Source organism: Apostichopus japonicus, chromosome 11 (assembly GCF_037975245.1).
Source record: "Apostichopus japonicus isolate 1M-3 chromosome 11, ASM3797524v1, whole genome shotgun sequence".
In the NCBI taxonomy this organism is placed as follows: domain Eukaryota; kingdom Metazoa; phylum Echinodermata; class Holothuroidea; order Aspidochirotida; family Stichopodidae; genus Apostichopus; species Apostichopus japonicus.
In genome coordinates, this window is record NC_092571.1 from 8,207,662 (window position 1) to 8,227,864 (window position 20,203).

Here is a 20,203-nt window from a genome sequence, read left to right on the forward strand (position 1 = left end):
ACAATAAACTACCCACCAAAAATCAGGTTCATTACCATGAAAGCAAAATTGACACAGGAAGGGGGCACTGGGGAAGATTGGGACGGTCTGGGGCATAAATTGACACTATCTGCTCTGAGATCTAATAGTGGGGGGGGCTGGGTGATTTGTTCAACGACCAGCACATTTGGCTTCTCATACGAAGCGCACCATTTGAGGTCTAGAGGGGTAAATCAGTCACTTTGCCAACCTAACCTGATTGGGGGGGGGGGGGGGGAGGGCGCAAGAGGCTATCTGCCGCTGATCGGACAGAGACTCAGAAATATCATAAAATTATAGTAACAATGAAGTCAAGTCAAGAATATGACACTAAGTAGAAGAAGTAAAAGGTTACGTGAAGTACCGGGTAATTGGTTATTATTCTGTGGCATATTAGGCACATTGTTCAGTGGAATATCTGGAACAAGGTTCTGCTGCTGTGAGTTTGCATGTTCAAGCTGCATCTGTGGGGAAAAAATCCATGAAAATGAATGAAAAATTAACAAACAAACAACAAAGAACATACAACAAACCCATCCATAATCATTTGAGAAGTGTTGTGGGTTAAATGGCAAAAATAATGTACTTGTGATCTAAGGATTACAGGTTCTGGTCCTAGCAAGACCATTAGGATTTTTGTATCTTTGAGCGAGGCACTTTAATCTCCATTGCCTCTCTTAACCCAGTTGTATAAATGGGGGGGGGGGGAACAGCCAGGTTAACGTGTAAAAAAAAGTTGCGTGTGCCTTATTCTGGCTGCAACCCTGTGGAAAGTTCCCCAGGTAATAAAGTAGATGGGATGCACTTTAGTGCACTGGGAGAGAGCTACTGTTGAATTCAAAACACACGAGGCTGTTTGGGTGTGACAAATTACCAATGACCAAGGTTGACGATCGTTAAAGTCGTGTGAGAGGGCCTTGCCCTGATACAAGGTTGTAAAACCTACTTGGTCGAAATGGTAGAGATGGAACAACTCTCTCAACTAATGATATCTGGAAATTTCATACCTATAAAATATCTTTATATTAGCAGCTTTTCCTTTCTCTTCCCCTCCTCTTGTTATTTCCCTAACTCTTCTGCCACCCCCCTCCCCCCTCCCCCTCCCCTCCCCCTTCTTCTCCATCTTAATCTTAAGCTTACCTTTAAAGACTGAACTTGACGGCTGAAGGTCTCCACCTGATTTTGCAGAAACACCTTTTCTTTCTATAGATGGTAAAGAAAACCACAAACAGACAAAAACATCAAAATAACGTAACACCAAAATTAAGACCAAATTATTGTTCAAAATATTAGAAAATGACATAATTATGTTTTATACTTGCTAGACTCTCTTCCAAAACTACCATCGCTGATACCTATCAGGGCCATACAATAAACCTACCTAAAATTTAACACATTTTCCATCATTTGACATCAAAAATTGTATGTCAATGCCTCAGTTTGAGCAATAGTCGGGAAGTTTGATAACATTGTTGATTATTTCAGTTTCCTTTGTTTGTGGGTTTTTTTCACAGTAATATACAAAATACACATATAATTGATTGAGTTAAATATATAGCATGCATAGTTGTGTTCTAAGGGAGCCTCGTGGATTCACAAAGTAGAAGACTGCCATGAATGAATGGAAGAGTAAAGGTAACGAGGAAGTAAGACAAAAGAACAGGATATAACAAAATGTGTGCACTTCTGTATGTATACACACTTAACCGAATGATGCAGATACTGTAAGATGGTGAATGAAACCGACACTTAACATTGACGGGATCAATAATCAATAATAAACTGCATAACTAGCTAACTGAAGAAAGAATGTGAACTAGTATGTCTTGATGATGTCGTTTAACAAACATTTTCTTCCATCTTTGATGGGGTGGGGTTGGGGGTGGGGGGGCTGGGGGAGATGGAAGGCATTGTATTCTTTTAGAGAAATTAACAGGACGGTATAAAAGTAACCAAATATTAAATATGGACAACTTACACAGCCAATGTCTTACCTCATTTGCAGATATTAACTGCTCGTTTTCTATTAGCCGATCTGTGAGTATGGATTTATCTTGATTTGCTTGGTCTAGCTGTTGCTTCGCCTCGCGAAGTTGCAAAAAGTATTGTTGGCCTAGTTCATTTTCGGCTTTTAGGGTCTCTAATTGACCTTCATGGAGGAAGATAGGACACAAGCATGTACATGAAACACAAAAACACGAAAAGTAACAATTTTTTAAAAACTGTTCTAAAACACCTCATCAGGGCTTGGTTTTAAGGAAGCCTCTCAGACAACCTGCTTTTATAAATAATTTTCTTGTAAAAATGTTTGTAAGAGGGGTTGGACAAGCCTAAAACTGATACAGGTTTTCCAAGCAAACGTTATGCCTTCTCAGACCATGGGGACGAAAATCCATTCAAAATAATCTCTACATTAATTATAGAGATTGATTTAAGGTTATAAATACCAGTTTAAGTTTTGAAGATATTGCCCAATAAGATGTGTCTGCAATGCTCCTTTACGAAAAAGTACATTGCATCCTCTACCCTCTTTGTGCAATCGTTCAGCCCTTGTTGCAAATGTCGATTTATTTACTGTATCTATTTTAAAGACTGTTTCAAAAACAAGGATTTTCGCATGTTTGATGTATTTTGTGAGATAATGGACGGTGGTATTGTGAGGTTGACTGCTGTAATGGTAGTGCTTCTTAAAGTGATAAACTGGTGTCAGACAATGGAATGGGTAAAATAATTACCTTGCAAAAAAAAAAGAAAGTTAATTCACACTGTTAGTTGAGATCCAACCTCAATAGCTTGTATCTAACTCAAGATATGATTGGTTCAATGAATGTAACCTATTTTGACTGGCTAAACTCTGAATTCTTGTCAGAGAGTAGATCACAGTGGGTAGTCTGTGATGCCATCATGGTAGATACTCTGCAAAACTCATTAACTTTCCTATTATAACCTTTTTGTTAATTTATCCTTGAAATGTGCTACCTTTTTGTTCATCAAAACTCCTTACTTTTTGGTAGAAATATTATTTTCCTCTGTGAATAAGTGAAATAAATAATTACAAAGCAAAATAAAAAACCAATTTCCAGCAGAATTGCCATGACAACGCCTGTTGCCAGATGCATTTTCAGAATACTACCAAAAAACAAAAAAAAATCATATCTTTGTCACAAACAACATAATTTTGACCTAAAGTTGCGGAACACTTCCAGCATTTCCATTTAATAAGCGATCGACTTCAGCCTATAAAACCTCCCTTTAAAACTCTCACACCTACAGCCAACTAATATTTGTCAAATAAAACCTCCCACCCACCTGTTAAAAGTTGTTGTTTTTCATCACAGGATTCTTTCAGCTGAGTAGTATTGGTCTGCAGTTCATAAAGCATCTTTTCCTTTTCCTCAACGGCCTTTCTCTCTCGTTGCAAGGCGTCCTCTAATTCCTCCTTAATATCATCATTTTGAGACTTTAAAACAAAAGAAAGAGAGATAGATAGAACAATGAGTTTAGCAGAACAAAGGAGATCAAACGAACCACCTGAAATTAAAAGATACACGAAAGCTGCTTGTTGCGCTTTGGTTGAATTTTTTTCCGACCAATCTACTCAATCTGTTACTCGAACTAAGATTATAGTTGATGTAATCATCTTAATAAACTGACTTTTCAAAGGAGACTACTTCGTAATATTTTCAACATGAGATGGACCAATAACAATTGGTTATCAAAACGATGAGCTCTTCAATGAAACCAACCAAACACCTTGGTCATCCATAGTCGCACATAGAAGATGGAGATTTTTCGGTCATGTAGCAAGACTCCAGGAGGATGCTCAAGCAAAGGTTGCATTAAGAGAAGCATTGAGACATTACTGCCAAACCAGTAGGAAGGTCCGTGAATACCTTGCTTGGAAAATAAAGTCGCAATTTAAGTACGTTAACATTAACAATTTCGAGGAAGCAATAAACCTTGTGCAAGATCGTGATACGTGGAGGAGGTTAATCACTGAGCATGTCGGATAGACGAGACTCAACTTACTACTACTACTACTACTAATCATCTTAGATACTGGTCTAGCTTTCTCCCACCGAGTGAAGGTAACAGGGATATTCCAGCAACTGACTATGTGACTCTTTTATGGAAAAGAAAAATATTCCACGCTGTTATTTCAAAATTCATTTCTCAATATCTTGTCCCCTAACTCAAGATATGGTTGTTCAAATGAACCCTATTAATAGCTGTCTATTAAAGCCTCTATTGTTTCTCCGTGGATCCCAGTAGGGTGATCTGTGATGTCAGAGCGACCATTGTTTTACTTGAAAAGCTTTTTGCTATTCTTTCATAATTTTTCTTGCCGATTTATCGTTGAAACCAGGTACATTTGGAATGATTGCTTTAATAGCTGGGAAGGTGCTTTTTATCTTTGGAATTTCATTAACATGCAAGTTTTTATAGACACATTCAATTTTCTTCTGTGGAGGTTAAGTGACTTACATATTTACAAAGAAGAACTTATCAACATTTTTAGCAGAATTGCGGTGATGGCATCATTTAATTTTTCATATGAAGTCACATAATACCACCAAATTTGAATATTTCATAACCCAATTTGCCCAAGTTTTTGCTTAAGCAATCAACTTCAGCCAGCAGAATACCCCTTTAACAATTAAGTGATTTACAACGAGTTCAAATTTTTAAATTTCCAATGTTGTGTCTCACACCAGCATTAATCGCATTCACAAAGCAAGTTTCAAAATTTTGCTGGGCTCTTTTACCACTAATTGCTATAAAACTTGAGTACTCAAGGTACTTGATAACCCCCCCCCCCCCCCCAAAAAAAAAGTACCAAGATTTATTGCTAAGAACCCTAGTAGTGATAAACTGTACATCAAAGAACGCAACATACAACCAGCATCGAGAAATTACCCTTGTCAAAACTGATTTGTATACCTGGCACTCGAGTAGATTTTGCGAATGTCAAAACAACAGACTACAGCTTCCTATGTATGTGCTTCAAAACTTGTCTGACTTAACCGGGAGGTTTCCATGACAACCTCAACCTACTACACGTGCAACCCTGGTAACTATTCAATAGAAAAGCATAGGCTGATATAAGAAACTCTATGGCTTTATATAGTAAAAGACCAGTGAATGAATAGTCATAGTTGTATAATGATGAACAATCAAATGAAACCCATACATGTATATATGCACGGCCACATAACTGATCAAAAAAAATATTAAAAATTTGAACAAGATATGTATATATATTTACATATATTTTATATATATATATTTATCAACAAAAAAAAATGTATACATGTATAGTTACATTATTTAATACCACAATAGCTTGTATGGATGAAGCACATTAATTTTCTGACTCGTGTCAATTTTTTATTTTACATAACTGCTAGTTGGTTTGATACAGTTTAATATGCTGGATTCTTGTATTACTCTCCCAATTTGCACGATTGTACGGCAGTTTCTTTTTTCAAGCATTGTACATAACACCCAATGCAGTGGTTTGCAATTGATTCCCTACAGAGTGCCACAAGAAACAAAAACAAAAATATGGAGCAAACGGCTAGACAGAATCAAGATCTTTCTACAATGCTAGATTGAGAAATGTACAGGGTTTGATGCATATTGTGGCTGATGCCTAATACCTTAAGAAACCTCAATATTATTCACGGATCGAAATCTGTGGCGGGCTGGATTTTTGGCAAACAGACCACCTACTGAGAACTAATGATCTAAATGTAACGATCTACAGGTGTCACTTCCTTTCACTTCCTTCACAGGCCTTTTCTACTTGTGATAAAAAATTGGAAAGCAATGTTTTCAAGTTTTACTGATCAGTCTAATATCAAAGTGTAAAGTAAAGTAAGGACCACAACAATGCCTCTAGTGGACTTTCTCGAGGATTTTCATGTATTTTGCAAAAATTGCTATCGTTGCATCGGGAAACAGAGCATATTCACGTTGGAGTCATCGCTACGTATGTAACTTTACGTTGTGAGCGCTGTGGTTAAAGGCAGTGATCTAAGGCTTGCAGGTTCGAGTCCTGGCCAGATCATTGCGTTGTGTTCTTGGGCAAGGCACTTTATCTCCATTGCCTCTCTTCACCCTGCAGGTGTATAAATGGGGACCTGTGAGATAAACTGTCAGTTGGGTTCTGTTTAGCCACTGCCATGTGGAGGGATTGTCTTTGTGTTTGAAAAGTTATCGTTGACCAGGGTAATATTGTTATGCGCCTTAAGCATCATTATCTGTGGATATGTCTGCACTTTATACTCAATATCATTATTATCATTGTTATCTATATAGCAGGATGCTTAAAAGTTACGTCAAGCTCTGATTCCTGATTTAGTAGTAATTTACCAAAAAAAAAGAAAATTTCTTACAAACTGGCTAACCTTCATGTTGAGTCTCCTCAATGGATAAAGACACGGCAGTAAAAGAGAGCTCACTGACAGAAACGCAATTTAGTTGATTACTATGAGTGTACTAAAAATGAATAGACAGGGGCCTTAAAATTCGGACTATTAAATTGCTAAGTAAGAGAGGCTATCACTTGGATGATAGTGAAAACAAGACAACTCAGACACTTGCCATTTTTTTTCTTGCTAAGAGAAAAATTAAAATGTAATCAAGATACTTTGTGTCAAGTAAAGGCCACTTGAGATTTGGTGAAAAACGGTCAAGTTTTCGGATACAGGTAAAGTTTTAAAAAAAAAGTATATGTGAAAGTTTGAAACCTGCATTTGCATACAAGTAGCAATCCGGTCACAGCGAGTAGCACTTCGCTATGCGGCCATACCAGATAAAAACTATATAGCCCCACCTCCCACGCCAAGTCCAAATTGACCGTACTGTTGGCAGTAAACTAAGGTGACCGTATTTGCCTGACTGGAATCAGGGACATTTATTGCGTTACTGATATGGGGGAGGGGTTTAAGGGGAGGGGGTTTTCAAGTGCCTAAGGTGCTTAAATGTAAAATGGTGATACTTAGAAGCACTTTTTAAATCAATTTTATTTTCAAAAATGTAGCTTTTTCTTAGATGAAATTTACTTACTTTACAAAGAGTGCTAGGCTAGATCGATCTAGCATATTTTAACAGTGTTTCCACTTTACACTGGCCCAAGTTAATTCCTGGTTAGTTCTGTTCTGCGACTGCACACTTGACTAAATTTTGTTTTTACAATTATTATACTAATAATGTGGGATATTTTCAAATTCCTGAACATTTTGACGAATCGGGGACATTTTCGGGGACACTTGTTCATCGGGGACAGCACACTGTAATCGGGGACTGTCCCCGAAAATCGGGGACGTCTGGTCACCTTACAGTAAACTCACCTTTAACATCTTATGTTGTATATTCAAGGCATTGTATTTGTTATTCGCCTCTTGCTGTTCAAACGAGTGGAGAAAAGAAAAGAAAAGAGAATTATATTCAGAAAGTATTGATCTAAATTCTAGTCCGTAACTCAAATAAGTAGTAGACGCAATTCCAATATGGACTTTATACTCCATCGCTACAAATTTACACACTTCACTTGTAAACTTTACACACCATGTCAGTTTATACTTTTTGCAAATAAAACAATCATAATGAAATGCTTTACTAGAACATAATTTCACAACAAACAATTCACAAATAAAAGGCAGACAGCAGACTGAGAAGATTAGTGTAAAGGTTCAAATCACATTATGCTTAGGTGAAACACCCTATCTTACCCTAACAGTCTAACGTACAGATTTTTGGTAGGCAGGGAAAAATTGAAAGTGTGTTTAATACACGTTCCTTTGCCTAAAAATTTTGAGGTTTTTTTACTGTAGTTTTGCTATCACAAAATAGTAAGGTATGTTGTATAAATAAATGCTATTTAACATCTTGACATAAGAGTAACAATGTTGTATACAGTAGCATTATGTAGATGCTATGCTACAGCAGATAAAATGCTAGCCTATTGGGAATTCTATTGGGAGCAATTGGCTGGTTACACTTGCAAACAACATGGGGGACTTTTTGGCCTTCCATTGTATGGTTCTGAATACATACTTAATAATACCTTTCTGACAGATGCAATCAGCTTAGCCTTATTAAGATATAAGAATTGGGGCAGAAGTGGTTTGTATTGTCATTAGAAGGGAAGCTACTAGTTATTACTCTCTAATCAACATTTGGGACTTTTTAGACTTCCATTGTATGGTAAAGAAGACATAATTTATAATACTTTCCTGACAGATGCATCCAGCTTAGCCTTATTTACATATTATAATTGGGGCAGAAGTGGTTTACATTGTCACTAGAATGAAATGGTTAGTTATTACTCTCTAATCAACATAATTTGGGACTTTTTAGACTTCCATTGTATGGTTTTGAATACATACTTTATCATACTTTTCTGATAGATGCATCCAGCTTAGCCTTATTTACATATAAGAATTGGGGCAGAAGTGCTTTATATTGTCATTAGAAGGGAACGGTTAGTTATTACTCTCTAAATCAACATTTGGGACTTTTTAGACTTCCATTGTACGGTAAAGAAGACGTACTTTGTAATACATTTCTGACAGATGCATCCAGCTTAGCCTAATTTGCATATAAGAATCCGGGCAGAAGTTGTTACTGTCGAAGAATGTGTATGATTAATTCTTTATAAGTTTGATAAACAAACCCAGCCAGCAGACTTTTTGGAGATTTGTAAAATAATGCTGTACATACTTCAAAGATTTAAATGACGGCTTCCAAACTGTTTCGTTGGTAACCCATGTTCAAGTTCCCTACAGTAGGTTAGTCACGATCCAAAAACTTTTACTATATAAGCCCCCTCTCACCCCCCCCATCTAACCCACCCCACACTACCAAAGAAATAAAAGATAGAAAGGTAAATACTTGTCACTCATATTCAAACTTCATAAAAAAAAATTGAACGACATTATCACAACAGTTTTCCTTGCTGAGACATCTTACTCTTTAACTACAAACATTCCTGACATTCTAAGATAACATTTGAAAGGTCTGAACATTCAAGGGATCATGTATCGTAGCTTTACTTTAACCGGTTACAGCACTAAAGTATGTAGTTTTCTGAAGGTAATAAGGAGGACTTTTAATTACTGTATCATGCAGACTTTAGGTTAATTATGCCTCTTATTAACTGTTCGACAAGAGCACGATAATTCAATTACTATTCGTTGTGATTTTAACTCACCTTTTCTAGTTCAATCGTTCTTTGTGCATCTGAGGAAAGGAAAATATACATAATTAATATGGTTGATTAATTGACAAACTTTTGCGGTACAGTAGTTAATACCATGGTGACGATAAAGAACAAGCGTGCCATACCCAGCTGTAAAGTAGCGACCTCAACTTAAGTCAATCAAGTTTTAAACCAACTATTTAGAACAAAGACACTTTTGCTTGACAATTGCAATAAGTGGTATTGCAAAGTTGTTATGAAAGTTCATTTCTATTTTTTTATAAATATTTTTTTTAAATTTTTCTTTATTATATTTTTGAAACTTTGCTATCATATTTCTTCACCTCTATGTACAATGCAGTATTTCTCAATTTCAGTGAAAAGGCTGCATTGGTCAATCTGGATCCCTATGGCAACTGAGTGAACACAATGAAGTCCTCACAAAAGCAAACAATACATTTGCAATACACACCACAATTGTTGCTAGAAGTGTACTGTTAGTTCAGAAACTGTTGTGGCCATTTTAGCACATCTAGCATACATACACGGTCATAAACTACTAACGAGTGCAACTAATGAATTACTAATGGCTCAGTATGCCCACAAGCAGAATTTGCATACTCTTTCTCTTAAGTCTTTGGTATTTTTTTTTTCTTTCTTTCATAAAAAGTATTTTTTCCTTTTATATTAAAACCAGACAAAAAAAATCTTAAATGTTCTCATACCTAAAATTTGTACGATAAATACAGCGTACAGTGTCTTTATATGCATGTTTGACAGATGTTAACACTTTGTATTGATCTTACTTACAAACTCCGGTAAATTCACATTGACGACACATCTGGGCAACACAATAAACAAACATGACGTGACTAACGGCATACTAAGCTTCTGTGTGACTTTCCCAAATACAACTTTGATTGTTTACCTAAACCGTCGACTTTTCTATACACACTCAAATGTGTGAAACTGTACACCATACATTTTCAAATGGGTATACAAATTTTTTTCTTTAAATTAGTAACATAAGACATATTTCACACTAACAGCTTGTGATCATATCGAATAACTCACACCATGTCAAATCTCCACACTGTCTGGAATAACATGAGAAGACATATTAAATTATACAGACTTCTCCGTTGAATTTATTTCTAAAATTAGAAACATTTTGGGGTGAAACAAAGAGACACTGATCGTCTCTGGGCTTTATTCTATCATTAATCAGAATATTAACGAGAAACTTGCAAACAGGAGCAACTCGACAGTGGCGAGTCTCTACTCAGGCGGTACAAACCACGGGACGAGATTTGAAGCTCTAGTTTTGTTTCCCTGTTGACAATTTGCGTCATTTTGACTCACTCTCAGTTAAATTCAATTTGATTGGATTTCCCTACATCTAAAGATGAGAATCCATGTGGCTCTAAATGACTTTACTTTAGAACTCATAATGGGACTCTATGGGCGCCTTTGAATGGAGGGCATTGCCATTGGAGAAAGCCTATTGATCCCTTGAAGCTCAGAGTGTGAAAACTAATTTTCTTTTTTAAGTGAAGCTTAAAACAAGAATACAAACTCTCTGAGGCAGATTTCATTTCCTGGATGACTGAATGTTCAGTTGCAGACCTATAGAGCCCACATTCACAAAACTAAACTGAATCTGACCAAACTTTGAAATTTAAAATACAAAGTCCACTTGTTGAAGGAGAATTTCTTAACGACACCGCATCATCGCAGCATTTTGTACAACAAAGATATATATATATGTGCAGTTTTCAAGCTTGGTGATAATTTGGGAATTTAGGCATCTGGCAACAGAACATCTACTACACCATGATGTCATCCAAGGCAACCTATCATCCAGTATTGTGATCAACTTACTTGAGTAAGGGAAGCAATAAGTCAGTCAAAAATTTGTAAATCATTCAATCACCCCGTACCCCGTACCTGCATCTTGATTTAGGAATAAGATATTGAGATGGGAGTTTCAGCTGATAGTACATACAGAATACATATTATATTTTTTATTCAGAGTAAAAATTTTACGTAACCTGATGCTGGAATAACCCTTCACACAAGTTTGATTTGATTTCCATCACATGGTGGATGATATAATATGTAGGGAAGTTTGGGGAGCAAGGAGGGGTAGCTGTAGAAAGTTGGTAAAATCTAACATCCTATCCCAAATTCTCTGATTTTACACATCGTTTAATACCTTCTTTCGCCCGTTTGGTTTCACTTTTAGAATCTTTTAAGTTCTTCTCCAGACGAGTTCTATGTTCATAAACAACTGAAAAGAAAAGGGGAGAAGAAAGAAAACAACATTTCAGAATTCTCTTTCAAAGAATCAGGAATGAGCTTAAATCAAACTTTCAGATATATATATATTTCTGATAAGAAACTTGATTAAAAGTCAAAAAGTACATTTCTGAGGTATCGTCTCTAACCCTAAAATGGCGCACTTGCACTATCAGTTTTATGTCATATATCACCATATAGAAACACTCTCCTCTAGCCACTGGGTGGGGGTATCGGGTAAGAATGGGCAGGTTATTGTCCTTAATTATGAATCCATTCAAGGTATATATTTGACAATGTTCATATATTCTACATGTTTCAATTTAAGGATCTCAGCTGTGCAACTTTCTTCTTTTTTTTAAACCTTGCACAAGTCTGTCAATGTTCAGAATTGCTTTTCTCTTCATTATGACTGAAAGCAAAGGTTTTCAGACTTTGGCCTACAGTATCATTGGTACCTCGACCAGTTTTCAACAGGGTTCCTGTGCTCACTAAGGTGGAGGGGGAGGGGGGAGGAACCTACTGTATGTACCAAGTATACAACCATGACAGTAGTTTCCGATGCATCATGTAAATACGAGGAAGTGTCACAACCACACTTACATCCTACTTTTGCCCAGAATGCAACTGAAAATTTAACTTGTGTTGCATCATGTTTACAACGTGTCTCAACACACACTAAACAAACATACGTGCACCATCACCATGGCGATGATTTATTCAAAATTCAAAATTTCATGATTTAAAGAGTCCAACACATTGGGCATCTATCTTTGGTACTGTTTAAAAGTTGACTATATATGCATACAAATTATACAATGTCTCTTTTTCTTTTGGTGCTTAAAAAAAACACAAACTTGCTCTATTCTACACATCATCAATGCATTTTGTACTAGGTATTATTCTAAACCACTCTTTGGGAAAGGAAAAAAAAAAACGTTACAGTATACACTGTTCCTTGTCATGGGTGACCTTCAATCTGATATTTGGTTAAATTGCCATATTTTGTGATTGTATACTACACTTTTGTCCAGACAAATATGAAATCAGTTGATTTATAATAAAATAAAGGTACTGTTCGGTGGGCAACAAGACTGAAACGAGAACCCCTTCAAAGATAAGTGTGTTGACGACGGCAAATTGCGTGTCACTGTGCAAAACGTAAACAAACGTCGATGTGGAATGTGTATTGACCATAATCGTGAAGCTGTATAGCCCTTTTGCATACATTTCCACTCTGAGTAAGAGCGACCAAGAAGAGATGCTTATTTTCGGACAAAAGTAAAATACAGTTTCCAAAGAAAAACCAATTTAGCCTTTACAAACATTCTAATAAAGTGAAAAAGTGAAATTGATGTGCACCATCCATGACTGTTACTCACAATGCATATATATAAATTATTTGTACATTATAAAGAAAAACAAAGATATTTTCAGCACAATTGCTAAGATAATGTCACTTGCTCCACTGTTGGCAGACCTGCAAAGTTCTGCTTAATTATCCATATATTTGTATTAGTTCCCCACATGTCATCAAAATCATATGATGACTGCAGGGCCACTTCAGAAACCTTTCCTAGCATTCCGATGTGCAGATACGCTTTTAAAATTGCCGTTCTTTCTCCTGCAGCCAGATGCCATCGTTTCAGTTTTTCAACCGACCCAAGTTCTAATCTAATGCAAGGCTATCTTAATCCAAGGCTAATATTCTGAAGTAGATGTGAAATAGCAGTTCTAAGTACAATACTTTAATCTGAGAACATGGATGCTGGGATGCGAGGATGCCCGGTGGACTCCGTCTCTCACACCCCATCCAGATGCTAGGATGCATCAGTCATGTGGCCTTGTATTCTATATATCTATTATCTATAGTTGTACCTAATGATACAACCAGGTTTGGCTGGGAAATACGGCTGCAGGAAATACTGCCAGGTATTTCCTGTCCGGGAAATATTTTCCACAGGTGGGAAATGTTGGGAAATATTAAGCAACTGAAGTTGTTTTCATTTTGTAACTTGTTTAATTCATGTTGCAAGTGTAATAACACCATCTTAAAACCAAAGCCATCCAAATATGACAAGACAGAAAGGTAATGAAAACTGGTAGGACCTATACATGTACAAGCCCCTGTAATAACAATACCAAGCATGACATGTTTCGATTAAAATTTGACAACTTTTCAACGTTTCCTCTTTTTTGAACTTTTTTGAACGAAAACAATTTACCGTAGTCAATGCTGTAGATTATGCAACGTGGATGAAAATCTGAATGTTTCAAGTTTGGAAAGATATGCTGCAGTACTCAAGATAATCACTAGGGCGACACAAAGCTAGAACTGTGAGCAAAATCGCCCCCAGTCTAATGTCACTATGATATGTCATTACGGATTTCAGTTACAGTATCAAACACATCGGTTATTACTTTCCGATCATTCTGTTTGAATACGAAATCTTGAGTCCCGAAGATTTTCATGCTTTTGATACACCTGTTTGGCAAAATTTCCATCGGTGCCGTAATTCAGTCATTGCCAAAATTTTATAATAACATGCGTTATTAGCATACCTCCCGTTGTAATTTCTACTGATCAATGCACACGGCGTGTTCGTCTAGCCCACGACCACTTTAAGAAATAATAATGCACATGTGCGATAAGTTTCAGCAATTCCTGCCAATAATTATTGCTTTTAAAACTTTTTCGTGATGGTCTACAGCAGGGGTGGGCAACCTTTTTGAATGAATGGGCCAGATATAAGGAGTAAACAATTGACTGGGCCGCACCTAACCAACGACCTGCTGTTGATTTCAAACTTTTGATTCCGAGGACTTTCCAGCAATAGGTGTGTGTACTTAATCTGTATTCACAAAAACATAGTGTCAATACAGTACAGTTAATAATTAATGGGGATAATAGGCCTACCTGACAGCATCATTGGTGCCGATAAATTCTAAGCAGCTAGCTCGTTTTTTGTGATGATGTAAAATACATTGAATTTTTTTCTTTTTCTTGAGACATCTCACAGGTTGCCAAAAATTCACTGGCGGGTGGCAAGTGGCCAGCTGGTCATAGGTTGCCCACCCCAGGTCTACAGTATGATATGTTTGGGCTATATGTACGATCGATCAAACATAGCCTCGGGGGCAAAATAAAGAGATTTCTAATTCGCCACTGGGACCACCCCAGCACAGATTTAGCAACTAAGAAAGAGCTGCCCGAATGTGGAAGGAATATTTAAAACACGGTTGTTTTAAAAGTTGCCACTGTAAAACAATGGACGAAGGATTGGCTAGTTTGTTAGAAAGGACAACAAACTGTTTATTTCCTGTCAAGCATGTAAAGATTCCCCGCATGTTCAAGGTGCAAAATTTAAACATGGTGCTGTGAGAGCCAATCCATTTCTCCAGCTAACATTCAATGTTAAGAAGTTTGCAGCTGATCGGCACATGGAACGTTCAGGTTTGAAGAACACATTTCATACATTTTTTAGGATTCATTTTCTGTACAGCCCGCTGCCCCCCCCCCCCCCAAAAAAAAATAGCCCCCGAAAAAATTGTCACTAGGGCATTTTTGAGGGAACTAGCCCCATATTTATATTTTGGTTTTTACCCTGGTCAGGAGGAGCACATGCTTTATAGAGGATGACTCAATTGGTCAGGATGGTGATGCTACTTACTGCATATTCTATAGCCCTTCAAAGAAAGTCAACGAACTGGGACTATGATGTGTGAGGGCATTCAGTTTGCAATGGGGCAGGGCTATCATTGTGAACTGACATTATTATCATTCAGTGTGTTGCTGATTATGTAGGCCTATCTTAACTTTCTAGTGCCTCTCTAGAGGCTAGCAATACCTGAGATTGTCTTGAGTCCACTGTGTAGAGTTCCAATTCAGTGTTAGCTTATTATTATTAAGCAAAGTTATAGGCTAGGGGCTAACCTACACTACACTCTACAGTAACTTAGGCCTAAAGCGATGCAAGGAGTTGAACTTCGAATAAGTACTATAGAAGGCTAGGCTCAGGCTATACTAGGCCTAGTATAGCTACGTCTTAGCGTGAGCCTGCAAGCAATAAAAGCTTCAACTGAAAGAAATGCGCCATATTACCTTGTAGCTGCCCTGTTAGGGATTCCTGTTGTTGTTGGTATCGTACTGCGCGATCGCGTGTCTCTTCGAGACTCTTTTTTAAATCGAAGTATAGGTAACATCCATACACTAAAGTCACTAACACTAAGGCTACAAATACTGACTGTCCACAACCTCGGTTGCGCCGTGATGTCAACATTCTGGTTGTCTTCTCTTTAATTCCTTCTTTTTCCTGTAATTTTGCAACTTCATCAAAGCGGTCTTCCCATTTCAACGTAATACTGGTAACTTTATGATGTCGGTCGGTCATGACCAGGTTAATGAGCTAACTGGATTTTCATGCTGTGTTCAGCAATAAGCTCAGCTGTTGTTACTTGAATGTGAAATGTATACGTACAACGTTGCAACAGAGTAAATACATTGTGTGTAGGCCTACATACTATGTACTACAGAAATTTGTGGTTTACTATGATTGCAATAGCATAGAACTTCACAGTGAAAAATGTAAACAGGTGAAAGAGTTAGGTCTTACATTCAGTGTGTACCACAGAAATGTGAACACGTACCCGATTTACTATAGAACGCCGAAAGGAGAAAAAAAAAACTTTGATCAATACGCGAACAAATTGAACAATGATGATATTTTTTCAATTACTATTGCAAAGCGACTATTTAGGTAGTCTATACTACGCATCATAGGCGTACGAGGCGGGGGGGGGGGGGGGCAGACTGCCCCTCAAATTTCCAAAGGACAAGAAATTCGGGCAAAAGTCCTGAAAAATTCGGGCAGCATAAGAGGAGAAAAAAATATATATATATGTATATATATATATATATATATATATATATATATATATATATATATATATATATATATATATATATATATATATATATATATATGCAGTAGCTTGCCCGAATCTTTTTCAAATTTTTGCCCGACAATTCCATGATTTTCTTTATTTAGCATCATGATGCCCGAATATTTCCGTGTAACACCACCGTAAGCGCAGCTCATCTGGGCTACCACGCTCTTTGCACGATCAATTTTTTTTCTAACTAGTCAACTGTATACCTGGACATCCCCGACATGAGTGTTTATAAGAAACATTTTCTTTTTCATGGATGGTGGGGGGGGGGGGAGTGCCTACAAGCCTAGAAGTACAGGTTTATCATATTTTTTGTTATATTTTATACTTTTTTGTGAGACAAATTGCAGTCTCACCCGACACAGCGACATTATCCCGCCTACGTGTCGTTGAACAATGTATGTTTTTCTGGAGGTAGCTGAGTACTGTGTTAAAATAATAAATACGGTAACTAAATAGGAGCTTAAAAAATATACTGTCCTATTTTTCCCCTTCAAAGTGATGTTACCATATTTTCTTCTTCTAATTTACCAAATTTTTGGGGAAGTGTAAATTTCTAAAACGTGAGATTATAAAATAAAGAATGTTTTGATGCAACTTGCAAGGCCTCAGAAGTGCCGTTTCCGGCAATCTGAGAGGCATCTTATGCCAAAAATTTTCTTGTACGCTACGCGCCAACCGATGGTGACGCTCCGCTTAGATAGTGTCACGGGAACTTTCGGGCACAAAAATTTCTGCCCCCCCCCCCAAACTGAAATGGTCCCGTACGCCTATGCTACGCATACAACTCAAATGACTACTTCAACGTTCAAGATGTACGAAAGAACGAAGAAACAGGTTCAATCGATCGTTGCTATTGTAATTGCATGCAAACTAGGCTACAAATACCGCTCAGCATATGGAATTTGGTCATTAAATTTAACATATATCTTCCATTCGCGTACTAAATTATCAGCAATGATTGAAAATCCTAGAGGTGTTCGGTACTGGCCCAAATTTTGGCTAAGTAGAAATATATAAATTCAAAGTAGACTATCTCACAGGAGGTCACAACTCTCGACAAGGGCGGCGGAAGCACTTTTAATCGGGGGGGGGGGGGGCACCGACGTCGAAGGGCACTTTGCAGAAATTCGATTGGACTGATGCAGCCTGATATTTAGTACCCTTTATAACTCTTATTGTATCATCTTATTTGCATATACACAATAGCACTACACTGAGGTGTTTCACACTCTGGTTCTGGTTCCTATTCTTTAGTACTTTATTGAAAAAGTGTGTGAGCTTTGGAATTTTTGTTGCTGTTTCTTTTAACAGTTTCTCTCTTATTCGTTTTTGCCTCTGTGCCCGCGATAAAGAGTACAATTTTTATATAGAAAAAGGGCACATTTTTAACCTGAAGAAAAGTGGGGGCACGTGCCCCCTGTGCCCCCCCCCCCCGGTTCCGCCGCCCTTGGCTCTCGATCCAAGCTAGTGCCTGGAATTGAGAAGGAGAGCAGACGGAAGTTTTGATAAAGATAGTATGCTAATGAGCCTCTCTGCATGTTTTGATGATTGGTGCAATATAGTTATAATCAAGTCACATTTCTTAACAGAAGATATTCAAAAATGAAAGTTTCTCTAAAGTTGACGCATTATCACTAATGCATGCTTATTGTTCTAACGGTACTCAAAACTTACTATACAGGGTGCGTTGGTAGGTGTCGTATGAAATTCAGTGTAGTAGAAGCACTATCACCTTGGTTCCACATACAGTACAAATTGCACTGCGTTTTGTTACGGAGGTTTCGGAATCCCGAAACCTGAACAACACGACTTTCGGCAACGAGGACGCCATTATTTCCTCTCATAAACGCATTGCATGTGCGTGAACGTATACGCACACCAAAATGCATAAACCTCTTTGACTAACACCAACTTGAACATGTGCTAGCGAGGTATGCGTTTGCAGGTTGGCCTCAATCAGGATTTCATTCTTCGACCTCTTTCTTTTCAATCATTTTATTTCTCATAGCCTTTCGACTTCCTACAATATAATTCCGACTAGATGCCGGCAAAAGTTGCGTTTCTGTTCTTAGCCTATTTATGGTAAAAACTTCACGCCAGGCCTCAGCGACAGAGATTTTCAAAGGATGTCGTCAAGTCAAACATGTTCAAGTCATGTCACAAGTCATTTTTCTTCAAGTCAACTCATGTCGCAAGTAAAAAAAAGAACGTGACTCGAGTCTAAGTCAGCGACTCGAGTCAACAACATTGGTGAAATGCCTGTACCTTGGAATACCAAGGGCGTAGGAACCGGGGGGGCTGGGGGGCGCCAGCCCCCCCCCCCAGTGAAAAATGTGGAGGGGCGGAAGCATCATTCCGCCCCCCCGGTTCGCAAGTCAGAAAACCCCTTTTTCATTTCTAAATGAGAAAAAAAATCTCATTTGGAGCACCAAATTGCATCTTAGGCCAGGTAAAAATACAAAATTAAGTTAACAAAATGGAGTGGATGTTGAAGTGTGCTATATTGCACCAAATTGCATCTGAGGCCACCTGGAAATGCAAAAAAATCCAAAGGGGAGGGGGACACCCCCTCCCCTTAAACCCCTCCCCCAAGCCGGCCATCAGTCTTCAGCCCCCCCACTCAAAAGTACCTTCCTACGCCACTGTGGAATACATATATGTAAAGCATATCTTTGGCATAATTATTCAGACCTTTGAAACACTTACGAACTGTGATAACAAACATTTTGTTCCGCTATCAAACAACTAATGTGACATGTATTGTTGACTACAGTGGGAAAAAAGTCGGGAATTGTTATGCTGTACATTTGTGTTCGTCAAATGCTGACATTTATTCTTGAGTATATTCTGTCTGCATAAAGTTGATTTAACGAACCTATAAACAAGTTCACAGTATTACAGACAAAAAATATCGACGGAATGCTAGCATATACCCTACATTGAACGAATTCAAGCATATATTCCGAATTCTGTCCACTGCGGCCAACCGTACTAGCCTATCGTACGAAGATACGGTACGTCTTCCTTACCGTAAAACTTTGCGTGAGGGCGTTGTGGTCAAGTGGTTAAGGCAGTGGACTTGTAATCTAAGGATTACAAGTTCGAGCCCTGGCCCTGGCCAGATCCTTACGTTGTGTCATTGGGCAAGGCGCTTTTTCTCCATTGCCTCTCCTCACCCAGGTGTATAAATGGGGACTTGCGAGGTAACTTGTAAATATAGTTGTGTGCACCGGTTTGTGGCTGCACCCTATGGGAAGTCCCCCGGGGGACACGTGGTTGTGGTGCACTGTAGTGCCCCAGGAGAGATTGATTGAATTGTGCACACTTTGGTGTGTAGGTGTGACAAGTTACCAATGACCATGGTTAAGTTGTAAAGTCGTGTGAGAAGGCCTTGGCCCCTGAACAAGACTGTAAACCTAAAAATTAAAAATTAATTAAAATCTCCTTTCTGTCATTGTAGGTACCATAATCTGTTATGTACGGAAGTTTAAAGTGCCACAAACATAAGAAAACTTTGCCCCAATAAGTCAACATTTTTCAGTAAATTGTTTAGATAACGATATAATATCTTATCAAAATCAGAGAAATGTTGTATTGCTCATTTGCTGTAACTGAGCAATTGAACATTTTTCTGCAAAATATTAAACTGTTCACTTCATTCAAAATGAGCAATTTTCTGCTAAATGTTTAATTGATAACTAATCATAACTCATCAATTCAACATTTCTG

General features: G+C 37.7%; 1 protein-coding gene across 4 annotated transcripts in view; it reads right to left on the reverse strand.

Annotated features, from left to right (window-relative positions):
* The window catches only part of LOC139975767 (uncharacterized), a 35,401-nt gene extending 19,242 nt beyond the window's left edge, over positions 1-16,159 (reverse strand). The window contains exons 1-8 of one of the 4 annotated variants that reach the window (XM_071983931.1): positions 15,624-16,159; positions 11,439-11,513; positions 9,236-9,264; positions 7,374-7,427; positions 3,328-3,478; positions 2,013-2,167; positions 1,159-1,221; positions 383-482 (exon numbers count right to left, since the gene is read on the reverse strand). In XM_071983931.1, coding sequence (XP_071840032.1) covers positions 383-482; positions 1,159-1,221; positions 2,013-2,167; positions 3,328-3,478; positions 7,374-7,427; positions 9,236-9,264; positions 11,439-11,513; positions 15,624-15,912 — 916 coding nt within the window. In that variant the 5' untranslated portion in view covers positions 15,913-16,159. The remainder of the gene's footprint in view (positions 1-382; positions 483-1,158; positions 1,222-2,012; positions 2,168-3,327; positions 3,479-7,373; positions 7,428-9,235; positions 9,265-11,438; positions 11,514-15,623) is intronic. The other 3 variants (XM_071983929.1, XM_071983933.1, XM_071983932.1) reach the window with 3 other exon arrangements.
* Positions 16,160-20,203: the final 4,044 nt, after the last annotated feature.